Source organism: Barbus barbus (genome assembly GCF_936440315.1).
Source record: "Barbus barbus genome assembly, chromosome: 34".
NCBI lineage: Eukaryota > Metazoa > Chordata > Actinopteri > Cypriniformes > Cyprinidae > Barbus > Barbus barbus.
In genome coordinates, this window is record NC_136762.1 from 139097 (window position 1) to 161962 (window position 22866).

A 22866-nucleotide genomic window follows, 5' to 3' on the forward strand; every position below is an offset into this window, starting at 1 on the left:
AGAGCCAGTGCTATAGCCGGTTCTTAGTTGGTTCGACTGACGAGCCCTTTAAGAACCGGTTGCTTTTCCACAGGCTAGAGAGCCAATACAGAGCCAGGTCTTACGTCACAATACGTTTCATGTTTCGTTCACTAGCACGGCACAACAGGCTTGTTCGAGGTGCATCAGTGTCACGCAGACTGATCGATCGGTTGGCACACAACACAATAAAGCACCGCGAGAGCGATCCAAAAGAAGCATCCCGAAGAAGCCTAAACAACCTATCAGCAATGGCGGACATTGCGTTGCTATTGATGTTCATGGCTTTGCGAACCTACATCGGCATCCAAACACGGCGAATCAAACGTGTTTGCGTTTAGCTGCTATTTCAAATATGGCGGTCCAAGTTTCTGTTCATCTTGTTGGTCACGGTAACCCCGCCCCAGCCCCTGATGCAAGCGGTTCTTCCTTCTAGCCCAGCAATGTTTTGGTGCTACTTACGAACCGCTTTTCCTGGTTCGGGCTGGTGCTTTGGGTGTCGAAAAACAAAGAACCGGTTTGAAACTAGGCTCTGGCTCTGAACCAGCACTGGAACTGCCTTGGTGGAAAAGGGGTTAGTGTGAGCCATTACAGTTTTTCAGCTGTTTACACACAGAATATTTCCTTGTCACACAGTTTCTGAAAGCTATCACTCAAACAGCAGAAGCACACACCAAATCTACAAAACCAGACACTAATTCTCAGCTTTTGACTCAGTTTTCAATTTCATAAAACACTTTTTGTAAAACACAACACATAGTTCTCTATGTAACACACACAAATCTAACAGGAATTAATATTAAAAGTGTTTGCAAATGTTTGCTTTTGAGATGTGTTTGTGATATTTTGAATGCAGTGCTTCATTTTGCAAGAGATGTGAGACATTTTGCATTTTATGTGCAATTATTGGATTTGTGTGTAAAGTTTGGAAAAAAAAGAGGCAAAGTTTTGTAAATGTGTGTAAGCAGCTGAAAAAAACTGTAAATATAACTATAAAAAATCAATTATTCGTAGTGATAATAATATTATTGCACTTATGTATTTAGTTTTTAAAAATAAAATAATAAACAAAATCATAAAGTGTAATAATACTATTATATTTTAAAATAACAAGGGAGCATTATTATTTTATAGTAAAAAGGAGTACAATTACTTTATTGTAAACTTTAAAAAAAGCTCATATTTACTTCTAATATTTACTAATTTACTTATGATTTCTTTTTTTTCTTCTTTTTGTTTTATGAATTTTCATCATTTTCAAACTTAAAATCAGCAATCTTTTGGCGGGTTGCCAGCAAGTAAGTATATGCGCTGCTGTGTTTAGCGCTGACGACTGAAGAGCATCAGGGAATGAAATGTCACAGTTTTACATTTTACTTTGAAAACGGGAGCGGGTAGCCTGGATTTATGCTTTTAATTCGAATACACTGAACAAAATTATACTACATTTTAAGTAAGTGGTTGCAATCAATTGATTTTAGCTACATTTAAATAAATGTAGTTGACTAACTTTCAGCCAAATTTGTTTATTTATATGTAGCTAAAATAAACTGATTGCAACCACTTACCTTAAAAAAATGTAGTAAATTCAATGAATCATTTTTTTTAGTATTGAAACCTGATACAGTACAGTTTGTTGATCTAAAATGGTAATTGTGCATTAAAATCTGTCAACCATGTTGGTATGCAAATGAATAGTCTGAACTTATTTACACAGCACATTTTTTACTTAGATCACGCATGCGCACCACTTGTGTGCACCCCTGGATATGATGATATTAGATCATGAATTAATAAATTCAGTCTCTGCAGTCACACAGAGATCATAAGTATCAAGCGAAACCGCAAAGTTTATTATTTGCATGCACTTTAAAAGATGATCAGTTAAAACTTTTCAATGATTTTGCTCGCATGCTGTTCTGACAGTTTTTCCTGTCTTATTGTGCTTAATCTGTCAAATACACATAAGCTTCACATAAACGAGCTACACAATGAATAGTAATTCAATCATGATCACAATTTCTGCTTCTCTTGATTTATTAAGCTTAATTGTCTGTGATATTTTCCACATTTATCCTGAAGGTGTTTTGTTTCAATTTGGCATTTGCGTTATCTTGCATTGCTAACGAACCTCCACAAGCTTTCATGGTTGCGGTTGCCAGATTTCAACAGTTTCAATCCCCAAATAGAGCTCTTCTCGATACATTTATCTTCCCAAATGGGCAACCATTCACACATGCCCTCTCTGCAAAAAACAAACATGTAATCTGGAGTTTATTGATCTCTATTGAGATTTTCTGCTCAAATAATAGTGCCATACAGCCAGTCTATTTTCATTCACACGGTCTAAATCTGCCAGCAAACCATACGAGTTGATGTTCTCTTGATTTGTATTGAATTCTGATGAAATATAAAAAATTCTAAAATGATAATATTTGGGATAATTATTTGAGTAAATGGTGATGAACAGTTTAACCATTATCATGAAGCAAATGCAAACAGAATATCAGACATGTGTCAGTCGTCTGTTTTTAGTTTTTTTCAGCTGCTTACACACATTTGCAAAACTTTTTTTCACACACAAATCCAAGAATTGCACACATAATGCAAAATGCCTCGCATCTCTTGCAAAATATCACAAACTGATATACTTCTGCTGTTTGAGTGACAGCTTTCAGAAACTGTATGACAAGGACAGATTCTGTGTGTAAGCAGCTGAAAAACACTGTAATGTCAATCAAACAAAAAAAGACAAAAAAAACAAAAAAGAGTAAATCTCTCACTACTGTTGACAACAATACAGTGAAGACTGAGCAGTGTTTTATCTTTACATTTGATTATTCTTGAATGCTGCTGTTAAACAGACCTACTGTTGCTGGAAAATTAAAGCCGGTTATTTCATCTGTATCGCTCTTATATTGCATTTGCCTTAATGTTTGCATCTTTCTTCCTAATTTAATAACAATGATAAAGTAATGAACTAAAGCAAGGCAAAATAATAATTTGGTTATATCACCCACCTCTGCCTTGACTGAATGGTCTGTCACTCATTTTTCAAGTTTTGTTTCCAAGGAGAGATGTATGTTTTAAAGAGTGAGATTATAAACTGTGCAGCTCAGTAACTCTCAAAAGAAACTAACAAAGAATCGTGAGAAGATTGTGGAGCGTGATCCTGTCTGAAAACATCGTGATATGGTATTTTTGCCAAACCGCCCACTCGCTCAAGAAGCTAATCATCAGGTCTGATCTGAGCGCGAGTGATGGAGTGAGTGGGAGGGGCAACAGAGGACGAGCTGTCATTGGTCTGATGGCCTGTCAATCACACGGCGGTCACCTTGAACGATGAGATAGACCTGTGACGTCTTGGGTTGCTGTTTGGTTTGGATGGAGCAGGTGTATGGCCCCTCGTCGAACACATCCACCTTCTGTATCCGCAGACTGTACTCCAGCTGACCCTGAGTCACCAGCTCCACCCGTGGGTCCAGAGACCACTTATCCTCACCCGCGAAGATGATGTTCGAGCGGTTCAACCAGGCCACCTTCGACACCTTATCGTCCACATAACACCTGACAGAGAGACAGACAGCTTGGGGTTATTATCACACACATCCAGACAGGTCCAGATACACTCATGTCATCCTTTAACTAGACTTGAGCCTGTCATATGTGTGAGTGACAAACAACCTTCAGATGTCCCTACGCTGAAAAAAAAAACATTTTCACTCAGAAATTGCTAGTAAATTCACAAATAAATTCAAAGAAATGACAAGTAACACACTGAGTTAAAGGAATAGTTCAGCCAAAAATGAAAATGTGCTCAAATGAGATCAGGATGAGTTTGTTTTTTCATCAGGTTTGTAGAAATCAGCATCAGTGTCTCAGCAATGGATGCTCTGCAGTGAATGGGTGCCGTCAGAATGAGAGTCCAAACATCTGATAAAAACATCACAATAATGCACACCACTCCAGTCCATCAGTTAACATCTGGAGAAGACAAAAGCTGAAACAAATCCATCATCAAGACGTTTTAACTAAAATACCATAGTCTATAATCCATAATAACTCTTCCTCCAGTAAAAAAGTGCATCTCCTGCTGTCTCTCACATTAAAATCCAGCCACATATTTGTTTAGAGCTGTTTCGGCTTGTAAACGGTGCTTGATCTGTGCAGATTTCTCTCCTGATTCAGACCAGAACACTTTTTCACTGGAGGAAGCGTTATTATGGATTATGGACTCTATGGTATTTTAGTCAAAAACGTCTTAACCCTCTAAGCGCCAAAGTCGCAAAATTGCGACAAGACATCATACTTCATGAAATGGGCTGTAGTTCCTAATCTGGTGTAATGGCTCATTTGTATTCCCTTCCACTAGATGGCAGACATGTAGTACTTCGATTCTAGACCAAAATTGTTCGAGGAAATAGCAGAGTAAATGAGCTATTGTGTCATTGATGCGGAAGCAATTCAGTTCATAGCGTCTGAGTAAAGTGTGAGATTTGTGAGAGAAAATCGCCAAACGGCTAATAAAAAGTTGTACTGTGAGGATGTGTTGCAAATGTCATTCGCCGATTCTGACTCTGAAGGGGAATATTTGCCTTTTGGAAATGACGATCGGCCGTCTAATGATCGCGCTTCTCCCGGTACATCTTTTCCGTGCAATGGTGCCGCGCGCAAGGCGCGATCCTTCACAAAGCACAAACAAGTGATCATTTCAACACTTTGCCCAACGGGGATGGGGGTGGCAGGGGTGGACGTGGTCTTAGTGTCCATAGGAGAGCTGTTGCTCTCTGATGATCGGCCAGATTGCGCTGTTTGTTCTGATCGCGCGCGCTCCAAGGGCTGGGCAGACAGTACAGGTGCAGTTAGTTTGGGGTAGGTCTGTGCGCTGTCCCATGCAATGCTGGAGGTCCTGCAGGCCCGTTTCTCCGCAAGGGTAACTCACTCCACCCTGAAGGTTTACGGCTTTATCGGCCTACCACGCCCTTCTCGGTGGCCTTACAGTGAGTCGACACCCCCTGGTTACATGTTTCCTCCACGGTGCGCTGAGGCTGAGGCCTCCTGTACGACGTGTCCCTACGGGGACCTGGCTGTGGTCTCTTAAGAGAGTGGGGATTTGTAGGCCCTTCATGGCCCCTTCTTATCTCGTCTTTGCCCCTGGTCTGGCCAAAGCGTTTTTCTACCCTCGAGCGGGTTATTTCCTAGATCCCCTCTTCTATACCACGGCCTGTCATGCTGCAGGCCCTCAGTCCTCCTCCCTTTCAGGAGCCTGACCAGCGAAAGCATAACTGTGTGTGTCCAGTGCGAGCACTGGACGCATACGTCCACAGAGCTGCCCTGTGGAGAAGGACGAACCAATTGCTAGTTTGCTTCGGTCCTCCTAAGCGGGGTCTGCCTGCTTCTAGGCGGATTGTGGTGGATTGTGGATACTATTTCCTTGGCCTATGAATCTTCAGGCATCCCTTCGCCTCTGGGGCTTAAGGCCCATTCAACTAGGAGTATGGCGGCCTCCAAGGCCTTTCTGGCAGGGGTTTCGATGCAGGATATCTGCAATGCTGCGGGTTGGTCCACGCCCCTCACCTTTGTTCGGTTTTACGACCTTGATCTTAGGGCCACTCCCGGCTCCTCTGTTCTCTCGCCCTCGTTGTGCTCCCAGTGATACACACAGGGCAGGTATTTTGGAAGTCTGGAGGCGTGGGCATCTCGTTCCCCTAGCGCTTCGATGCAGCTCGAGTTCCTGGAAGGGAACGTCTCGGTTACGTATGTAACCCCGGTTCCCTGAAGGGAACGAGACGCTGCGTCTTGAAGCCATACTTCCTGTATCCCTGCGGGCGGTTGCTTCATTCCTGGAAGCAAATGCCGGCTCCACCGCACGTGCTTATATGCTTTCCGGTCAGTGACGTCACCCGCCTATGACGTCTCGCCCTTCCATTGGACACGTTACACTTTTATTCAGAGCGAGGTCACGCTGTGGGCGTTCCCCTAGCGCTTCGACGCAGCGTCTCGTTCCCTTCCGGGAACCGGGGTTACATACGTAACCGAGACGGTTTCATTCATATTCCAGTGTGGATCGTCTACTTCCTTGTTTTCAAACGTGAAGCTCTAAGGATGACGAGTTCATTCTCGTTCTCGAGGACATAATCAACGCCGGTGTGTGTGAGAGTGTGTGAGATGCACATGCAGGACTTTCTGTCCGTGATTCTGGATGATCTCCACTCGCTCACACTGAGTTTCCTCCAATTAAACCGCTGAGAAACTGTCAACCAGCAGCTGTCAGACTCCGTCTCTCTCTATCTGTCTGTCTCTTCAGCAGGACAACAGCGCCGTCTGTCTCTCTCTGACGGGAATCTCAGTGTGTGTGTGCTGGACACTCGCTGTGGGCTCGCCTGAGGGAGCCACTGTGTCAGACACTAATGAGACAGACAGGGGATTTGCTGAGGCAGTGAGAGACAGACAGCAGTCTCTGTATGAGTTTAATCAGCTCAGGCTCCGTTACATACACACACACACACACACACACACACATTCTCTCTGTCACACACACACACACTCACTCACTCACTTACACACACACTCACTCACTTACACACACACACACACACACATTCACTCACTTTCCCTCTCTCACACACACACACACACACACACACACACACACTCAATCTCTCTCTCACACACACACACACACACACACACAAACTCTCTCACACACACACACTCACTCACTCATGCACACACACACACACACTCACACACACACACACACACACACACACACACACTCACTCTCTCTCACACACACACACACAGGTGTGTTCAGACGTGAGTCTCTCAGGTATAGGTGGACTCTCTCTCACAGATGAAGCCGTTTCTCTTTTAAAGGAGACTGAAGTGAGATGAGAGCAGCTGCTGGTGAGACCTGCAGAGATGCAGTGATTCCCGCTGAACTACTGACGAACACAAGCTTCATTAAGACATGAAGAGACGTGAATGACTGCTCCAGACCAGCGCTCACACATCATCATGTCAAACAGTAAACGCCAGCAGCTACTGGATCTTGAACAGGTGAAGTGTGTGTTTGCAGCAGATCTGTTCAAATCCCTGGCTGACAAATATTTGTGCTGACAACATTCCTGTTACAGTTTTTTTACAATCACTTTGCTACTATTTTCAGAACCTTGATGTCATTTTTCTCACAACCAATGATCAAAATGCACATTTTTCAAAACTCTAACCTTTTTCTCAATTGCTTGGATACAATACACATAAAACTTAGATCATTTGTTCATTCAACAAAAATCACCTGTTCAATATGACACAACTTAACATCAAAGTACTACTACTTCAAAAGGCAATTCACACATTACATTTCAAATGAGTGTCTATTCATTTCCTTACAATGATCTAACTATCAATTGATACAACTGCTCAAAATGATAAGTAACTGTTGCATTACTCTTAATGCATAGTTGTATGGAAACAGACAAACGATCTTCCATGTTTAAATCATGAAAGTTTCAAGATACTGTAACGAGATTCATTGTCACCAATTAGCGTGGAGCATGAACCAATTAAGCCCCTTTCACACAGAGATTCCGGAAAATACACGGGTAATGTGTTCCGGCAATTGTTCCTGGGTCGTTAGATTTGCTGCATTCACACTGCCTCTGATTTTCCGGAATCTGTGCGCGTGTTCACACACAACCCGTAAATGTTCCGGAATGACACGTGACGTCATCATGTGACTTATATAATGCGCCGCGCACCATTTCACTAAACTGGCGAACGAAAAACAAGAAAAAAAAAGCTAAATTGGCGAACGATTTCAGCTTCAGCGCGGATAGTGAGCTTCGATCGCTGCTTCATTCCAGTGTACACATTTTTCGTTGTGTGAATGTTGATCTGCCTTCAAAACACCTGGTGAAAGAGTCGCATGATAACGTGCGTCATCAGCCTTTACGGCATTTATCCGGCTTTTGTTCACACAGCGCTCGTTCCGGGACTGAACCCGGCAATGTTACTAGGTCCCCAACCCGGGATTGGTCCCGGAATCAATCCCGGGTCGTGGTTGCGTTCACACAGAAGGCACTCTGGCAATTTTCCGGCAATGTTCCGGGACCAACGTGCAGTGTGAAAGGGGCTTTAGACTACAATATCCATGGATGTAGCCTAATATTTTATCATAATGCTTCATCAGACACTGTGTCTACGGTCCCAAATACTGTACCACCTTTTCAGACTATTTACAGTATTGACAGTACTGCACTGTATAGATGCAGGCCCTTGTAATTGCTTGTCCAATTCTGCCAACTCGTTACTGATGATTGAGTGCACATTGTGGAATGGGTATATAAAGAGTTGATTGGGATCCAATTGCAAGAGCATAGTGATACGTAACATGGAGCCAGCAGGTGATCCAGGTCACAATGGAGGTCAAGCAGTGGTGGGAGGAAGACAAGGAAGACGTGTTGATCAAAGGACTGGCAGGGGACAGGCACACCTTCTGAGAGGTGGTCGTGGGCCTCGTTTGAGAGGTGTGGGGGAACGTGGTAGAGGACAGGCACCCCTTCTGAGAGGTGGTCGTGGGCCTCATTTGAGAGGTGTGGGGGAACGTGGTAGAGGACAGGCACCCCTTCTGAGAGGTGGTCGTGGGCCTCGTTTGAGATGTGTGGGGGAACGTGATAGAGGACAGGCACCCCTTCTGAGAGGTGGTCATGGGCCTCGTTTGAGAGGTGTGGGGGAATGTGGTAGAGGACAAGGCCACAGACCAAGACAGCGGCAGAAATAACATAGAGTGTCCAATGAAATTCGGGCAATAGTTGTAGACCATGTCATAAATCATGGCATGACAATGACTGAGGCGGCTACAATGATACAACCAAACCTCAGAAGGTCCACCGTGGCCTCAATAATCAGAACTTTCCACAATGAGAACCGGTAAGTTATCAGCATGCACTAAACATTATGCTACTCTCAATTTTCAAATGACTGCATACCAATGTGTATCACAGAATAGGTGATGTGACCAAGTGTCTTCTTACTCTAATGTTCCCTGTAGAATTGTGACCAGGCCAAATAGTGGAGGCAGATGCAAAATTCTAACTGACCAACAAGAGCAGGCTGTGGTCGATTTGGTTCGGGCCAGAAATTATATTCGACTTACAGAAATTCGCTAGCATATCTTGGACAATGAAGACATGTTCAACAATGAGGGATCCATAAGTTTGCCGACTATTGCACGCATACTGAAAAGACACCAGGTATCTATAAAACAACTAGACCGTGTGCCTTTCGAAAGAAATGCAGACAGAGTGAAGCAAATGAGGACTGAGTATGTTCAGGTAAATTCAGTTTCAAGATGGCTGTTGTAAAAACATTCCCAAAAATTCTACATTGTACAGTAATCTCTAAATCTCTTTCCAAAATGTATTTTTAAGAGGGTGATGGAGCTGGATGCTGATGATGACCATCGCAAATTCATATATTTGGATGAGGCAGGTTTTAATCTGGCCAAGACAAGGAGGAGAGGTCGGAATTTCATTGGCCAGCGGGCAACCATCCAAGTACCTGGACAACGTGGGGCCAACATTACCATGTGTGCGGCTATATCAGAAGATGGTATGGTGGGACGCAGACCTCATATTGGACCATATAATGCAGCTCTCCTTGTCACCTTTCTTGATGAGCTCTATTAGGTTTGTAGAGCTGTTGGTGTGACCTATGTCATTGTGTGGGACAATGTCAGGTTCTATCATGCTCATGTGGTGCAAGCATGGTTTCAGGCCCATGCACAATTTACTCCCCTGTATTTACCCCATACTCTCCCTTCCTTAACCCGATTGAGGAATTTTTCTCTGCATGGAGATGGAAGGTTCATGATAGGCACCCTCATGAACAAGTCGCTCTTCTACAAGCCATGGATGACGCCTGCAATGACATCACAGTAGACCAGTGTCAGGCCTGGATTCGCCATGCCCGAAGGTTTTTTCCAAGATGTTTGGCTAATGAAAACATCCATTGTGATGTAGATGAGAACCTGTGGCCAAATCCACAACACAGAGTTGATGACCATGTAGAAGTACAGTAATCACTCCTGTTGTTTCTTACAGTACAAGCAAGTTGAGGAACACTGCATTTGATGTTTTACAGTACTGTCTTTTCTTTTCTATTTCATAGCTAATTACTGTATTGTTGCTTTAATTCAAATAAACCTATGTTGTGATTGTACTGTAGTGTTTTGCATCAATAAATTACAAACTTTGTTCAATGATTCCACTGTGTCTGTAGTATTCGCTCTACTACTGCAGTACTTTTACAGAGATTTATTTACAGTACATGTAGTACCATAATGAAACCTGTATCACCTATTTTGTTCTACAATATTTAATGATTGTACGAACAATGACACAGTGAAACTATCGGTTGCTTGTGTGTGGGTGATCTATAGTTATGTTTCAATGGTATTTCACAGTAAATTTGTTTTTTGAACCAATGATTGTGCAAGTGCAAGATTTCTTTAAAGATGTGAATGCACAATGCAATGTTTTGAACATTAGACAGCCTGTGTTACAAGTGATAACCGTTTTGAGTTTTGTGTCTAGAGTTGTGAAAAATGACATCAAGGTTCTGAAAATAGTAGCAAAGTGATTGTAAAAAAACGTACCTGGTTACGTATGTAACCCAGGTTCCCTGAAGGGAACGAGAGCTGCGTCCGAAAACGTTATGGGGAACGCCTTCAGCGTGACCACGCTCTGAATATTACCTGCAATCAGTCAAAAATAGAAGGGCGAGGCGTCACGGGCGGGGTGACGTCACGACCAGGAAGTATATAAGCACGTGCGGCGGAGCCGGCGTCAGCTTCAAGTCATGAAGCAAGCGCTGGCAGGGATGCCGGAAGTGTGGCTACGAGACGCAGCTCTCGTTCCCTTCAGGGAACCTGGGTTACATACGTAACCTGGTACGTTCCCTTCCAGGAACTTCGAGCTGCATCCGAAAACGCTATGGGGAACGATATACCAATGCTGCCACACTGACAAGTCCCTGCCTGATGTCAGGACGAAAGGACGGAAGAGCCTGGAGTGGCTCGAATGTCGAGGTCATAGAACCTGGCAAATGTCAGGGGCGTGGACCACCCAGCAGCGTTGCAGATGTCCTGCAGGGAGACATCTGCCAAAAAGGCCTTGCAGGCCGCCACACCTCGTGTTGAGTGCGCTCTGACTCCCAACGGCGGGGGACGTTCAGAGGCCTCATACGCCAGATTAATGGCATCCACTATCCACCTACTAAGAGTGGGCTTCGTAGCAGGAAGACCCCTCTTAGGCGGACCAAAGCACACGAGCAATTGGTCCGACTTCCTCCACAGGGCAGCTCTGTGGATGTGGATGCCGTCGAGGAGAGAAATCCGGTCCGAGAACCATACTCGGCCCGGCCAGAACGGTGCTACTAACAGTAGACTGACCTCGTCCCGGCGCACTCTCGCCAGAACTGAGAGGGGGGAGAGACGTACAGACGAGGCCTCAGCCAGGTCTGTACCATATCATCCAGTCCCAGAGGAGCTGGAGGGGCTACAAGAACCAGAGGGGACATTGTGCTGACTCTCGAGTCGCAAAGAGGTCCACCTGTGCCTGGCCGAAAACTCTCCAAATCTGCTTCACCACCTCGGGGGTGAAGCATCCATTCCCCGGGCCTCGGCCCCTGTCTCGACAGGACGTCTGCTCCCACATTGAGATACCCAGGAATATGCACAGCTCTCAGTGATAGGAGCTTGCCCTGGGACCACACAAGGATCTGGTGTGCCAGCTTCTACAAGGGGTGCGACCGCAGATCTCCTTGGTGGTTGATGTAAGAGACCACTGCCGTGCTGTCGGTGCGGACCAGCACGTGGTGATCTCTCAGGTCCGGGAGGAAGTGCTTGAGTGCACGGAACACAGCTAGGATCTCTAGCTGGTTGATATGCCACGTCAGGTGGCGACCACTCCACAGACCGCGGGCAGGGTGGCCACTCATGACCGCACCCCAACCGGTGAGGGAGGCGTCTGTCGCAAGCGAGCCGCAGCGACAAGGAGCTCCCATCCCTCCACATGTCTAAGGCACGGACAGCCTCTCAGGGAGACTCCCTTGGTCTTGAGCCACCACTGTAGGGGCCTCATGTACAGAGGGCCGAACGGATCATGTTGGACGCAGCTGCCATGAGCCCAAGCAGCCTCTGAAACTGCTTGACAGTGAATGGCTGGCCTTCTCGCACTATCCTGACTGCCGTGAGGATCGACTTGATCCGAGCAGGGGATAACCGCGCCTGCATAGTGGTCGAATCCCACACCACGCCTAGATAAGTGGTTCTCTGAGCTGGAGAAAGCACACTTTTCCTGGCGTTTAGTCTTAACCTCAAGTCTTTCATGTGGGCAAGAACGACATCTCGATGCCGAACCGCCAACCGCTCTGATTGAGTGAGGATCAACCAAACGTCGATATAATTGAGTATGCGGATGCCCTGCAGTCGCAACGGGACCAGAGCTGGATCCACACACTTGGTGAAAGTGCGGGGTGAGAGTGCTAGGCCGAAGGGAAGAACCCGATACTGGTACGCTTTGGCCCGAAAGCGAACCTCAGGAACTTCCTGTGAGAGGGAAGGATGGAAACATGGAAATAGGCATCTTTGAGGTCTATTGTGACAAACCAGTCCTTGGACCTGATCTGAGACACGACCTGGCTGACAGTGAGCATTTTGAACTTCAGCTTTCTGGCTGAGCGGGTCAACAAACGCAAGTCCAGTATGGGCCTCAGCCCCCCATCCTTCTTTGGAACAATGAAGTACCGGCTGTAGAAGCCGGTGTGAACTTCGTGAGGAGGAACCAACTCGATGGCTTCCTTCCTCAGCAAAATATCGACTTCCTGTTCCAAAACCAGAGCCTGCTCGGGGCGGACCGCACTGAAAGGAGACGCGCGATCTGGCGGCTGAGGCGAGTGCCTCAGGCCCGCTGTAATCACAGGCGGAGAAACCTGAGGACAATACTCGCTGGGACCCGCTGCGCCCTGGAACAACGGCAGGGTTGGTAGACAGGTCCCCGGAGGGCACCGAGGGGAGACGGTCACCGTGTACCGCGGTGTAAGCCGTTCCACCCCAGTAGGGGTCGCCCTCCATGGTCCTGGGGGTCGCCCGTCAGGACCTTTTGCGCGAGGAGCTGGTATGCAGAGGAGGCTGCGCCCGCCCAGCAGCCACCTGAGTTTAGAGAGCGCATACCCTCTGCCCATCAAAGATGTTATAAGAAGAGCAGGAGCCTTCAAAGACGATGCCATAGAGGGAGACAGATAGCTCGCAAGAAGCTCGATAGCTCGGCAGAAGCGGGGACCGAAACCGCGCGGAGAGCTCGAGAGCGAACGAGGCGGCGAAACCTCGTCAACGCGCGTCACGTCAACCTCTTCGGAGGAAGAGAGACGAAGCGTTGAGTACTACTTCCAAACCGAGAGACGGGGCGTCAGATCTGGCGGATACGGGAGGATATATGGGAAATGTCCATCTGACTCTCGCCAGCCAGATCAGCCTGTTTTTCTTTTCTGCGAGCCCTGCGAGCGCAGCTGCCTCTCTACCTTTCTCTCTCTTTTTTTACGGCAGAAGCGGGACCGGCTTTATTTTTCTCTTATGCTTGTGCAAACACTGCAGCTTACAAAGCTAGGAAGGCAAGCGGGGCGTCGAGCCCTCTCTCTGGGGGAAGAAACGCGGCTTCCGAACACAGAGAGCGGGCGCTGGATCTGATGATCCATGTGCGAGCCCCATGAGTGCAGCCGCTGCTCCGCCTCGGCAGCGCGGGGCCAGCATTGTGAGGAACACTCGCAAAGGCTCCCTCCTCGAAGAGAGCCCTCTGGGTGCGGAGTGTGCGCAACGAGAGCTGCTCACAGTGCGGGCAATCGGCTCCCTTGAGAGCAGACGCCGCATGCTCCGCACCCAGGCAGGCCACACACAGATTGTGTGTGTCCCCTCTCGTGATGTAGCGAGGGCAGGGACTAACACACAACCTGAAACGCGATCTGGGATCACCCATTGTCTTGGCCTTGGAGTTAGGCATCTTTTAGGACAGACAACACTAAATAAGACTCACAAGACACAAAATGGACTGACAACATACAGAGCGCTTGCTGAATGACAGAAAGCTGACGCCGGCTCCGCCGTACGTGCTTATATACTTCCTGGTCGTGACGTCACCCCGCCCGTGACACCTCGCCCTTCTATTTTTGACTGATTGCAGGTAATATTCAGAGCGTGGTCACGCTGAAGGCGTTCCCCATAGCGTTTTCGGACGCAGCTCGAAGTTCCTGGAAGGGAACTGTAAGTTATGAAAATCTTATTTCTGAATGTTCTCTAAACATTTACAACATCCTGTTTTTGATTTGGTTATGCAAAGGGAACGTTCCATTTTTATCATTTTGTAAACATGGGAATGTTACTTTTGAATGTTCTCTGAACGTTCTGAAACAAATAGTAATATTTAAAAACATCAGATGAACCTCCAACTGATATGTTTCAGGGAAACAATGTATTATGTTTTTGTGCTAATGTTTTGAGACCATTATTAAAGACCGGATAACTTTAACAAACATTTTGTTAATATTAGAAATTTTAATTCATAGCTTTGAGAGACCGTTGGCAGAATGTTAGCCAAAGTTCTGAGAATGCACAGACACTATTGGAGGAGAGCTGAGCTCATCACTCAGTCATCAATGAACTGATTTAGCGGGAAAATTACTCTTTATTATTGTCCGCTTGCATTATTGACTGACTATTCTCCTGCTGACACTGTAAAGCTGCTTTGACACAATCTGTATTGTATAAAGCACTATAGAAATAAACGTGACTTGACTTAAAAGATTATATTACATAATGTTATAATTCCAAATACAGTTACATAAAATATCACTTGTAGAATTTCTATAAAATATTGTCAATTTAAAAGCTAAATGTAACGCCAACATCCAACATCATGATTACAGTCATCGCTCAGTGAAGTTTAACAGAGAGTTTTATGGAAATGGAAACAGGCAGGAATATAACAATCAAACGCAGGTTATTCTCTGAGCGTCACTTCATCAGATCCTCTGAGCCGAGGTTGTACTTCACCGCAGCGTCACACACACGACTGATCGATTACAGAGTTCGCTGTGGATCATTTCCATTATTGATTGGCTCTTGCATCATAAAACATAATTATCCAAATAATTTTCAATTTAAATGCTTTAATGGAATAACAGCCAGATTTACACAGGTATAACTAATGACACATCAATTATGGCATCAATATCTGTGTAGTTTTTAAAACTATTTTAATTGTCTGAGGAAATGTAGGATCTATAGTTCAGTTCAATGGTGCGAGTCTCTCACTTCATACATCATCAAAGTGTTTGATCACACGCTTCACGGCGACAAAATATGCTTTGAGAAAGAAAGTTATTAATATAATATATTCAGTTATCTGAACAAATTGCAATGTTTGAATTTTGACTTAATGTGACAGGCCTGAAATACTTTAGCAACAATAAACAGCTGTTTTATACGCTACAAAGCACAGAGGTTATAGTTTAACAAACATAAAAGGAAGCTCTGGGTCTGATAATGGACCTGAGGTCAACATCTGATAATTCAGCAGTGACCGGTTCATCTCAAACTACAATAAAGTCAGCAGTTTTGTGAAGATGAAGGATGATGAAGGCTGGATTATGACGAGCATCTGTTCTCTGTACAGCAGAGGATGCTGATGAGTAAAACTCTGGTGATCGAGAGAGAGGTCCATTAAACAGCATCTGGGAGATCTGAGCTGCTGTTACAACTTAAACCGCTCTATCATCAGCCAGCTCAACAACAGAGGACTTCACCGTCGCAAACCAAACAAAACAACACAGAGCGATGATGATGAATTCTGGTGCTTTATTTCTGTTTGCCATGTTTTTGTTAACGATGAACTGCTAGAAGGTTTGATTTTCTTGTTTTTCTCCTGGTCTCTGGTCCACTGACACACTGTTTTTGTCAAGGACAGTTTCAGTGTTCTTTGCTTGATCATTAGAGGAACATTCAAAACCATAAAGGTCCTTGCACATTGAGTCCGATGCGTATTAATTAATCCGTTGCGAAAAATTCGCAAAACAGTATTAAATGGAGTGTTCCAGCAGTGAGGATGATTTTGTTGTCCTCTCGCTTCTTAAAAAGAGAAAAATAAAGGTAATATTGGGTCCGTCCAGTCCCGAGATATAGAGAGGACGTAGAGTTCCCCTCCTTATTAAGGAGATTATCACGAACGATTCAAAGTTTACTTCAGGATGTCAGTGGCTCAGTTTGATGCTTTGCTAGCGAAACTAGAGCCACATATTAAAAAGAACACCACCAATTTCTGAGAACTCAGTGTGCAAGGATCTATTTGTGGTGCGAGACGAAGTGGATCAACCTGTCAGAAACCATTCTGGATTTTGGCATTCGCTTATGGCTCTGAATTGTCAGAACACCTCTCAAAATGCTTGCTAAGGATGTGAAAAACGCAGAAAATTTAACCTGATGCAAATTTTTTTTTATGATGGACGAACGTTTCGGAGGCAGTGTGTAAACATGTTTGACATAACATGAGGTCGTATTTATTTTTTAACGTGCGAAAATTTCAGACTCAGTGTGGAATTGACACATAAAGCACAACTTCAGTGAGAGTCTGAGGAACAATCATGACACACACACACACAGAGAGACACACACACACACACACTCACAGAGACACACACACACACTCACACACTGGTGGTGTTTCTTCCATCTTCTCCTCTCTTGGCCAGCAGAAAGGCTCATCTGCAGACGTGTGCTCATGCTAATTCAGCGATGTGTGTGTGTGTGTGTGTGATCTGCAGACGTGTGCTCATGCTAATTCAACGGTGTGTGTGTGTGTGTGTGATCTGCAGGCGTGTGCTCATGCTAATTCAGCAGTGTGTGTGTGTGTGTGTGATCTGCAGGTGTCTGTCACACATTCGGAGTGATAGCTCCTTCTCTTCTCTTATCAGAGGAAAGCGACTCGGCCGAAATCAAAGGCATCCCTCAGCACACTGACAGCGGCACAAACACACACTCCGACATGGACATACCGGATTCACCGCTCAGAACCGCTGCCAGAAACACACGAGGAGCCGGACTGTGTGTCAGAGCGCTCCTCGAGAGCCGGCCTCCGGACGAACCGCAGAGATGCATGATGGGTAATCGATATCTTCGACCTTCTCTCTGTGTCTGTAGGGCATTTGAGCCGAGAGACTCCTGACGTTTTTCTCTCGGTGTTCAGCCTCAGAGGAAGCAGAGACTCATGCTGCTGGTCGTTAGTGAGACCGCTTTGAGTTAATGAAGTAACCAGATAAACCAGTGCTGTTCATCTCAGACTCACTGGAGTTCTGGAGGGGTTAGGTGAAGTTTTTGTTATTTCGTAAATATTTCTATGGCTTTAATTTGAGTACTTATTTCCATTAGTTGCCAACAGTCTTTAAAATAAAGCTTTCAAAATTGCATTTCCTTTTGTTTATTGTTTTTGTTTTATGCTTCTGCAAAGAACCTTTCATTGATCACTTCTCAAAGAACCATTTTTAGTATTAGGCCCAGATTTACTAAACGGGGTAACCTAGCATTAGAGCACAATTCTATAAAAGTGCTGATGGGAGGGAAAATTCTGCGTGTGATTTACTGACAATTCACACATAAAGAACACAGACACAGCAGATCATTTCTATAATGACCAGTGCAATCTACCAACAGCAGCGCAAATTACCGCCTGCTTTATGACATGCTTTTTTTGGGCGTTAAATAATGAGTGCAAATCATAGTAAATCGCATTGTGTGATTCATTTAAATACTCTGTAGGAGTGGGAAGCTCCTACAAATGTATATTCAATAATGTGAGTCGTAAAAATAACCGTGTACATCTTTTCAGCGATAATTTCCCACTGTGTGTGTTTAGTAAATCCTGACAATAGTTTTTAAAGCTAAATAAGGGTTTGCGCTGGTGCAAGCTCATAGCAAATCTGGCCCTTAATTTGAAGAACATTTATAAATCTAAAGAACCTTCTGTACAGTGGATAGATGAAGAAGCTTTATTAGCAGGCAACCATTTAATTTTTTTCTTTATTTCAGTTAGCAGTGATGATCTGTCGTAGTTTTAGACAAGAATAGCAGCAGGTTCTGGCTCAGTTTGCCTCGTCTGTCCGTCTGTATCTGTGTCAATAATTCAGTGTCTGCAGAAGAGCTCAAACTTCAGAGAAACCAGACAGAATGAAGCAGAGCTCTGTGACGTCAGCATCAGCACATGCCTCAGGTTCAGGGTTATTGAGCAAATCCTGCAGATATTCAGTGAAGAGAAGAATTATAGGAGACACTGCAGGTCACTTTCAGCTTCAGTGTCACGCCGTCCACCAAAATCATGCTTCGTCATGATTAATTAGTGTGTGTGTGTGTGTGTATGCGTGCATGTCTGTGTGTGTGTGTGTGTGTGCGTGTTTATGTGTGTGCGTGTCTGTGTGTGTGCATGTCTGTGTGTCAGTGTGTGTGTGTGTGTGTCTGTGAGTGTATGTGTGCGTGTCTGTGTTTGTGTGAGTGATTTCTCAAATAATTTCCTCTGAGAATTTTTCCAGAGAATCAGTGTGTATTCTGTATTTTTTTTGCTTCAGGATGAGAATCACAGCAGCTGATCTGAATATCATCACAGCTCTGATTGGGCCGCACATGATCACATTCACACCAGCAGCATGACTGTGTGTGTCACACTGCATTACACAACAGTGATAGAAACTCAAGTATGTGTGTGTGTGTGTGTGTGTGAGAGTGTGTCCTTGTTTAGTTGTACTTGTGAGGGCCAAATGTTTCTAACTGTGCCAAATGTTCTCACTAATACAGTGAAATATTATGACAACCTACTTAAAAATATGCATGAATCAACAAATCAAGTTTTTACACTTAAAAATAAAGCTTCCAAAAGTTTTTTTTTTCAAGAACTCAGGTAGGACTATTTTAAGAATGTTTTCCTAACATTTCCATTGTTATGAAAATGTTATTTCTGAATGTTCTCTGAATGTTCAAAACATCCAGTTTTTTAAATGTTTCCAAAACTTTTATTTTTGTTATTTATTTATATATTTATTTATTTATTTTTGATTAAATTATTCTGCAAACAGTTAAATAATGTTAGTCTGGAATGTTTTCTGTAACTTTGAGTAAATGTTTCCTCTTAGCTGGGAACCTTTTGGTGAACAGTTCTTAAAAAAATCATAGTATAAAAAACTTTTTAATAATCTAAAGAATCTCTGTCCAGGTTTTTCTTTTGTGGAATGCAAAGATTCCATTGATGTTAAAGATTCATCATGGAAGCATCAATGCACATAAAAAAAACCTTTTAAACCTATTTTTAAGTGTATTTAAATCTGGTGTTTGCACAGGTTTCAGTGAGTATTGGTTTAGGGGTCAAAGGTCAGATTAGGAGAGAAAATATCATTAACCTCATAGAAAAACAATGGAAGTCTATGAGATGAGCTCTCTGATATAGTGAGTGTGTGTGTGTTGTTCTGCCGATGAAGTGAAGTTTCTCATGATCTTCTGGATACAATAACACACACACACACACACACACACACACACACACACACACACATGCTCAGCTGGTCTGATCACTGTAATTAAACACGAGCCGCTGTCGGATCAGAGCAGGAAGCTCATGAGTCTCATTGATGACAGACAAGCGGTCAGATCAGTGAAGAGCCTTGTTTAGCGTGTTTGATCCAGCACCGAAAGCCGCTGCTGCAATGCATTATTCTGCACTGAATGCTCAAATCATGCTGTTGCCATGGAAACATGGCACTCGGCGCTGATCCGTAAAGACGACCAACAATGAGGCATTTTCTAGTGAACAATACGAGTGTGCAAACACTCAATCACGGCCCAGAGTCTCTCCTGGAAGTTTCTGGAGTCGGGCCAGATGTTCCTCTGCTGCGGCCGGAGACGAGCGTGAAGCGATCCCTCGGAGGCCAGATGGATGAGCTGCGTCTCCGCGCCGTGAAGTGGAGCCTATTTCACAGGCCGCTGGATGCGGCAAGGCTAATGGCGGATCTTAGCGCTTTACTTTCCTCAATTATGTACTTGAGAAACGCCAGGCTCTGACTGACAATCACTGCGGAGCAGAAGACGCCATAGCGGGATGGTTAATTGTGGAGAGATTACGGAGAGATAAGAGAAGATATAAAGCTGGGCACGGGATCAGGGGTTACAATCAGAGACGCCGGAGGATCTCGCAGACAGCTGGTGGACATATTCACCGGATAAAAGTGGGTTAGCAGAGATAATCAACGACTCGCTTAAATATGGCTGGAATCTCAAGGCTACGCAGTTTAACTCGTTGAGAAGTGAAGCTCTTCTTAACAGAGTCTCTGAATGCATTAACATTTAGATTCATCGGCGAGGAACGCTAACAAGCTCATGCAGCCAGAAACGAGTATATCTCGTATCTGCTAACGTCCTCTCCTGTAAAGAGCACTTCATGAGAAATACGGGCTGTGAGATTGAACTGTCAGTGGAAATATGCTGGTCGGCACCGCTCATAACGGATGCCATCTCTGCTTTATCTGCAGTCGTCACTCCTGTCAAACTCACACTCACCTCATGCTTTATTCATATCCACCAGCGATATGTAGCACGTGCAACACAAACACTGCAGAAATCAGACCATGCAGACAATCACATCTGCACTTAGCCACAATTAAGAGCACAAGAGACAATCTGAGACGATCTAAGACGATCTGAGGCCGATTATGAAATCTGGCTGCAGCACACACATAAGGAGAATTTTGGCAGATTTCCTTCCCTCAAGTCATGCACACACTGCAAGATTTGAATATCGTGGCGCATCACACACTACAAGATATTATTATCATAGTATCATGCCAGACGGAACGCCTCACATGCAAGCAGCTTTCTGCACTCACCCGGTACATTCAAAACTGAGGCGATTTCACCCCAGCGCTTCTCTTTCTCCTTACGGTTGTGATACGTTTGACACATACAGACAGTGTTACTACAAAAGTGTTACTTCAAGAAGCCATTTCCTGCATCTCCACTATCCAACGGACCTGTGCATCGCGCATTGGCTATTGTGAAAGTACTGACGTAATCATATAGCCGTCATCATCCCGATTTAAATCCTTAATATCAAACATGTTTGATATGATCGGGGTGGCCCTGATTTGTGTGCGAGCAGATCGGGAGGTGCAAGGTTCTATCTGTGAACGCCTCACATTACCAGATAATCCGCACTGAACATCGGGACTGAACTATGTGTTCGACAAGATCTTTCCTCAGATTCTCAGGAGGGGGAAATCGGGGCTAAATCGGGCTAAAAATACTGTAGTGGGATCTGATCTAAGATCTAAAACAATTTGAGATAATCGTAAATGATCTGAGGTGATCTAAAACAATCTGAGATTATTTAAAACGATTTGAGATAATCTAAAACAATCTGAGGTGATCTGAGACAATCTGAGATTATCTGAGACGATCTGAGATGATCTAAAACAATCTGTGGTGATCTGCAGGACACCGGCCCTCCAGGAGTTTGGACAGCCATGAGCTATAACAATCTGAGATGATCTGAGACGTCTGAGACGATCTGAGATGATCTTAAACAATCTGAGGTGATCTGAGACGATCTGAGGCAATATGAGATGATCTAAAATGATCTGAGATAATCTCAAATTATCTGAGACAATCAAAAACAATTTGAGATAATCTAAGATGATCTGAGACAATCTGAGATGATCAAAAACAATCTGAGGCAATCTGAGATATTCTGAGACGATCTGAGGTGATCTGAGATTATCTAAAACAATCTGAGGCAATCTGAGACAATCTGAGGTGATCTGAGAATATCTAAAACAATCTGAGATGATCTAAAACGATGAGATATGAGGACCCCGCCACTTAGACAGCCATCGGAAAAGACCACTGGAACCAGCTGAGCCCATTCAATCTGACTTGCTGCAGTTTGGAACTGAACTGCTGGTTTGTTTGGCCAGAGGAGAATTGCCCCCCCGACTGAGCCTGGTTTCTCCCAAGGCTTTTTCTCCATTCTGTCACCGATTGAGTTTTGGTTCCTTGCCGCTGTCGCCTCTGGCTTGCTTAGTTGGGGACGCTTCATTTCCAGCGATATCGGCGACCTTATTGCAAAGACACTATTCAAATTTATTGACACTTTATTTTCCTTTTTTTTTTTTTTGATATTGTGCAGTGCTTTGACACAATTTGCATTGTAAAAAGCGCTATATAAGTAAAGGTGACTTGATTTGACTAGATAATCTGAAATGATCTGAGATCATTTACGATGATCAGAGATGATCTTCAGCAGAGTCAAACTCATCTCAGACTCACAGTGACAGTATCCAGTGTAACTTTGACCTGCAGTGTTAAAAACACCCATCAAACACCAGCTGGCAATTTATGCTCTGAAAACCTCGTGGGATCAGTGATTTGCAATATTAAAATGCCATTTTCTTGTTGTGATAAAACATTTTTTTAAAAGTTAGAAAAAAAGGGTTAGTTCCCCAAAAAATGAAAATTCTGTCATCATTTACTCACCATCATGTCGTTCCAAACATGCACAAGTTTCTTTTCTTCTGTTGAACACAAAATAAGCTATTTGGAAGAATGTGGAGACTCACACATGTGACAGTAGCCACTGACTTCCATAGTGTTTTTTTTTTATTATTTTTACATTTCAGTAGGAACCAGAAACCAAAATATCTTTTTTTGCTCAACAGAAGAAACTCATACAGGTTTGGATTGACATGAAGGGAACATAATTTTCA

The 22866-nt window shown here is 44.2% G+C and overlaps 1 protein-coding gene across 1 annotated transcript in view; it reads right to left on the reverse strand.

Annotated features, from left to right (window-relative positions):
- The window catches only part of lsamp (limbic system associated membrane protein), a 140355-nt gene that overhangs the window by 22437 nt on the left and 95052 nt on the right, over window positions 1-22866 (reverse strand). Inside the window, exon 2 of the mRNA XM_079392698.1 lies at window positions 3353-3585. Within this exon, the coding sequence (XP_079248824.1) occupies window positions 3353-3585 (233 nt within the window). The remainder of the gene's footprint in view (window positions 1-3352; window positions 3586-22866) is intronic.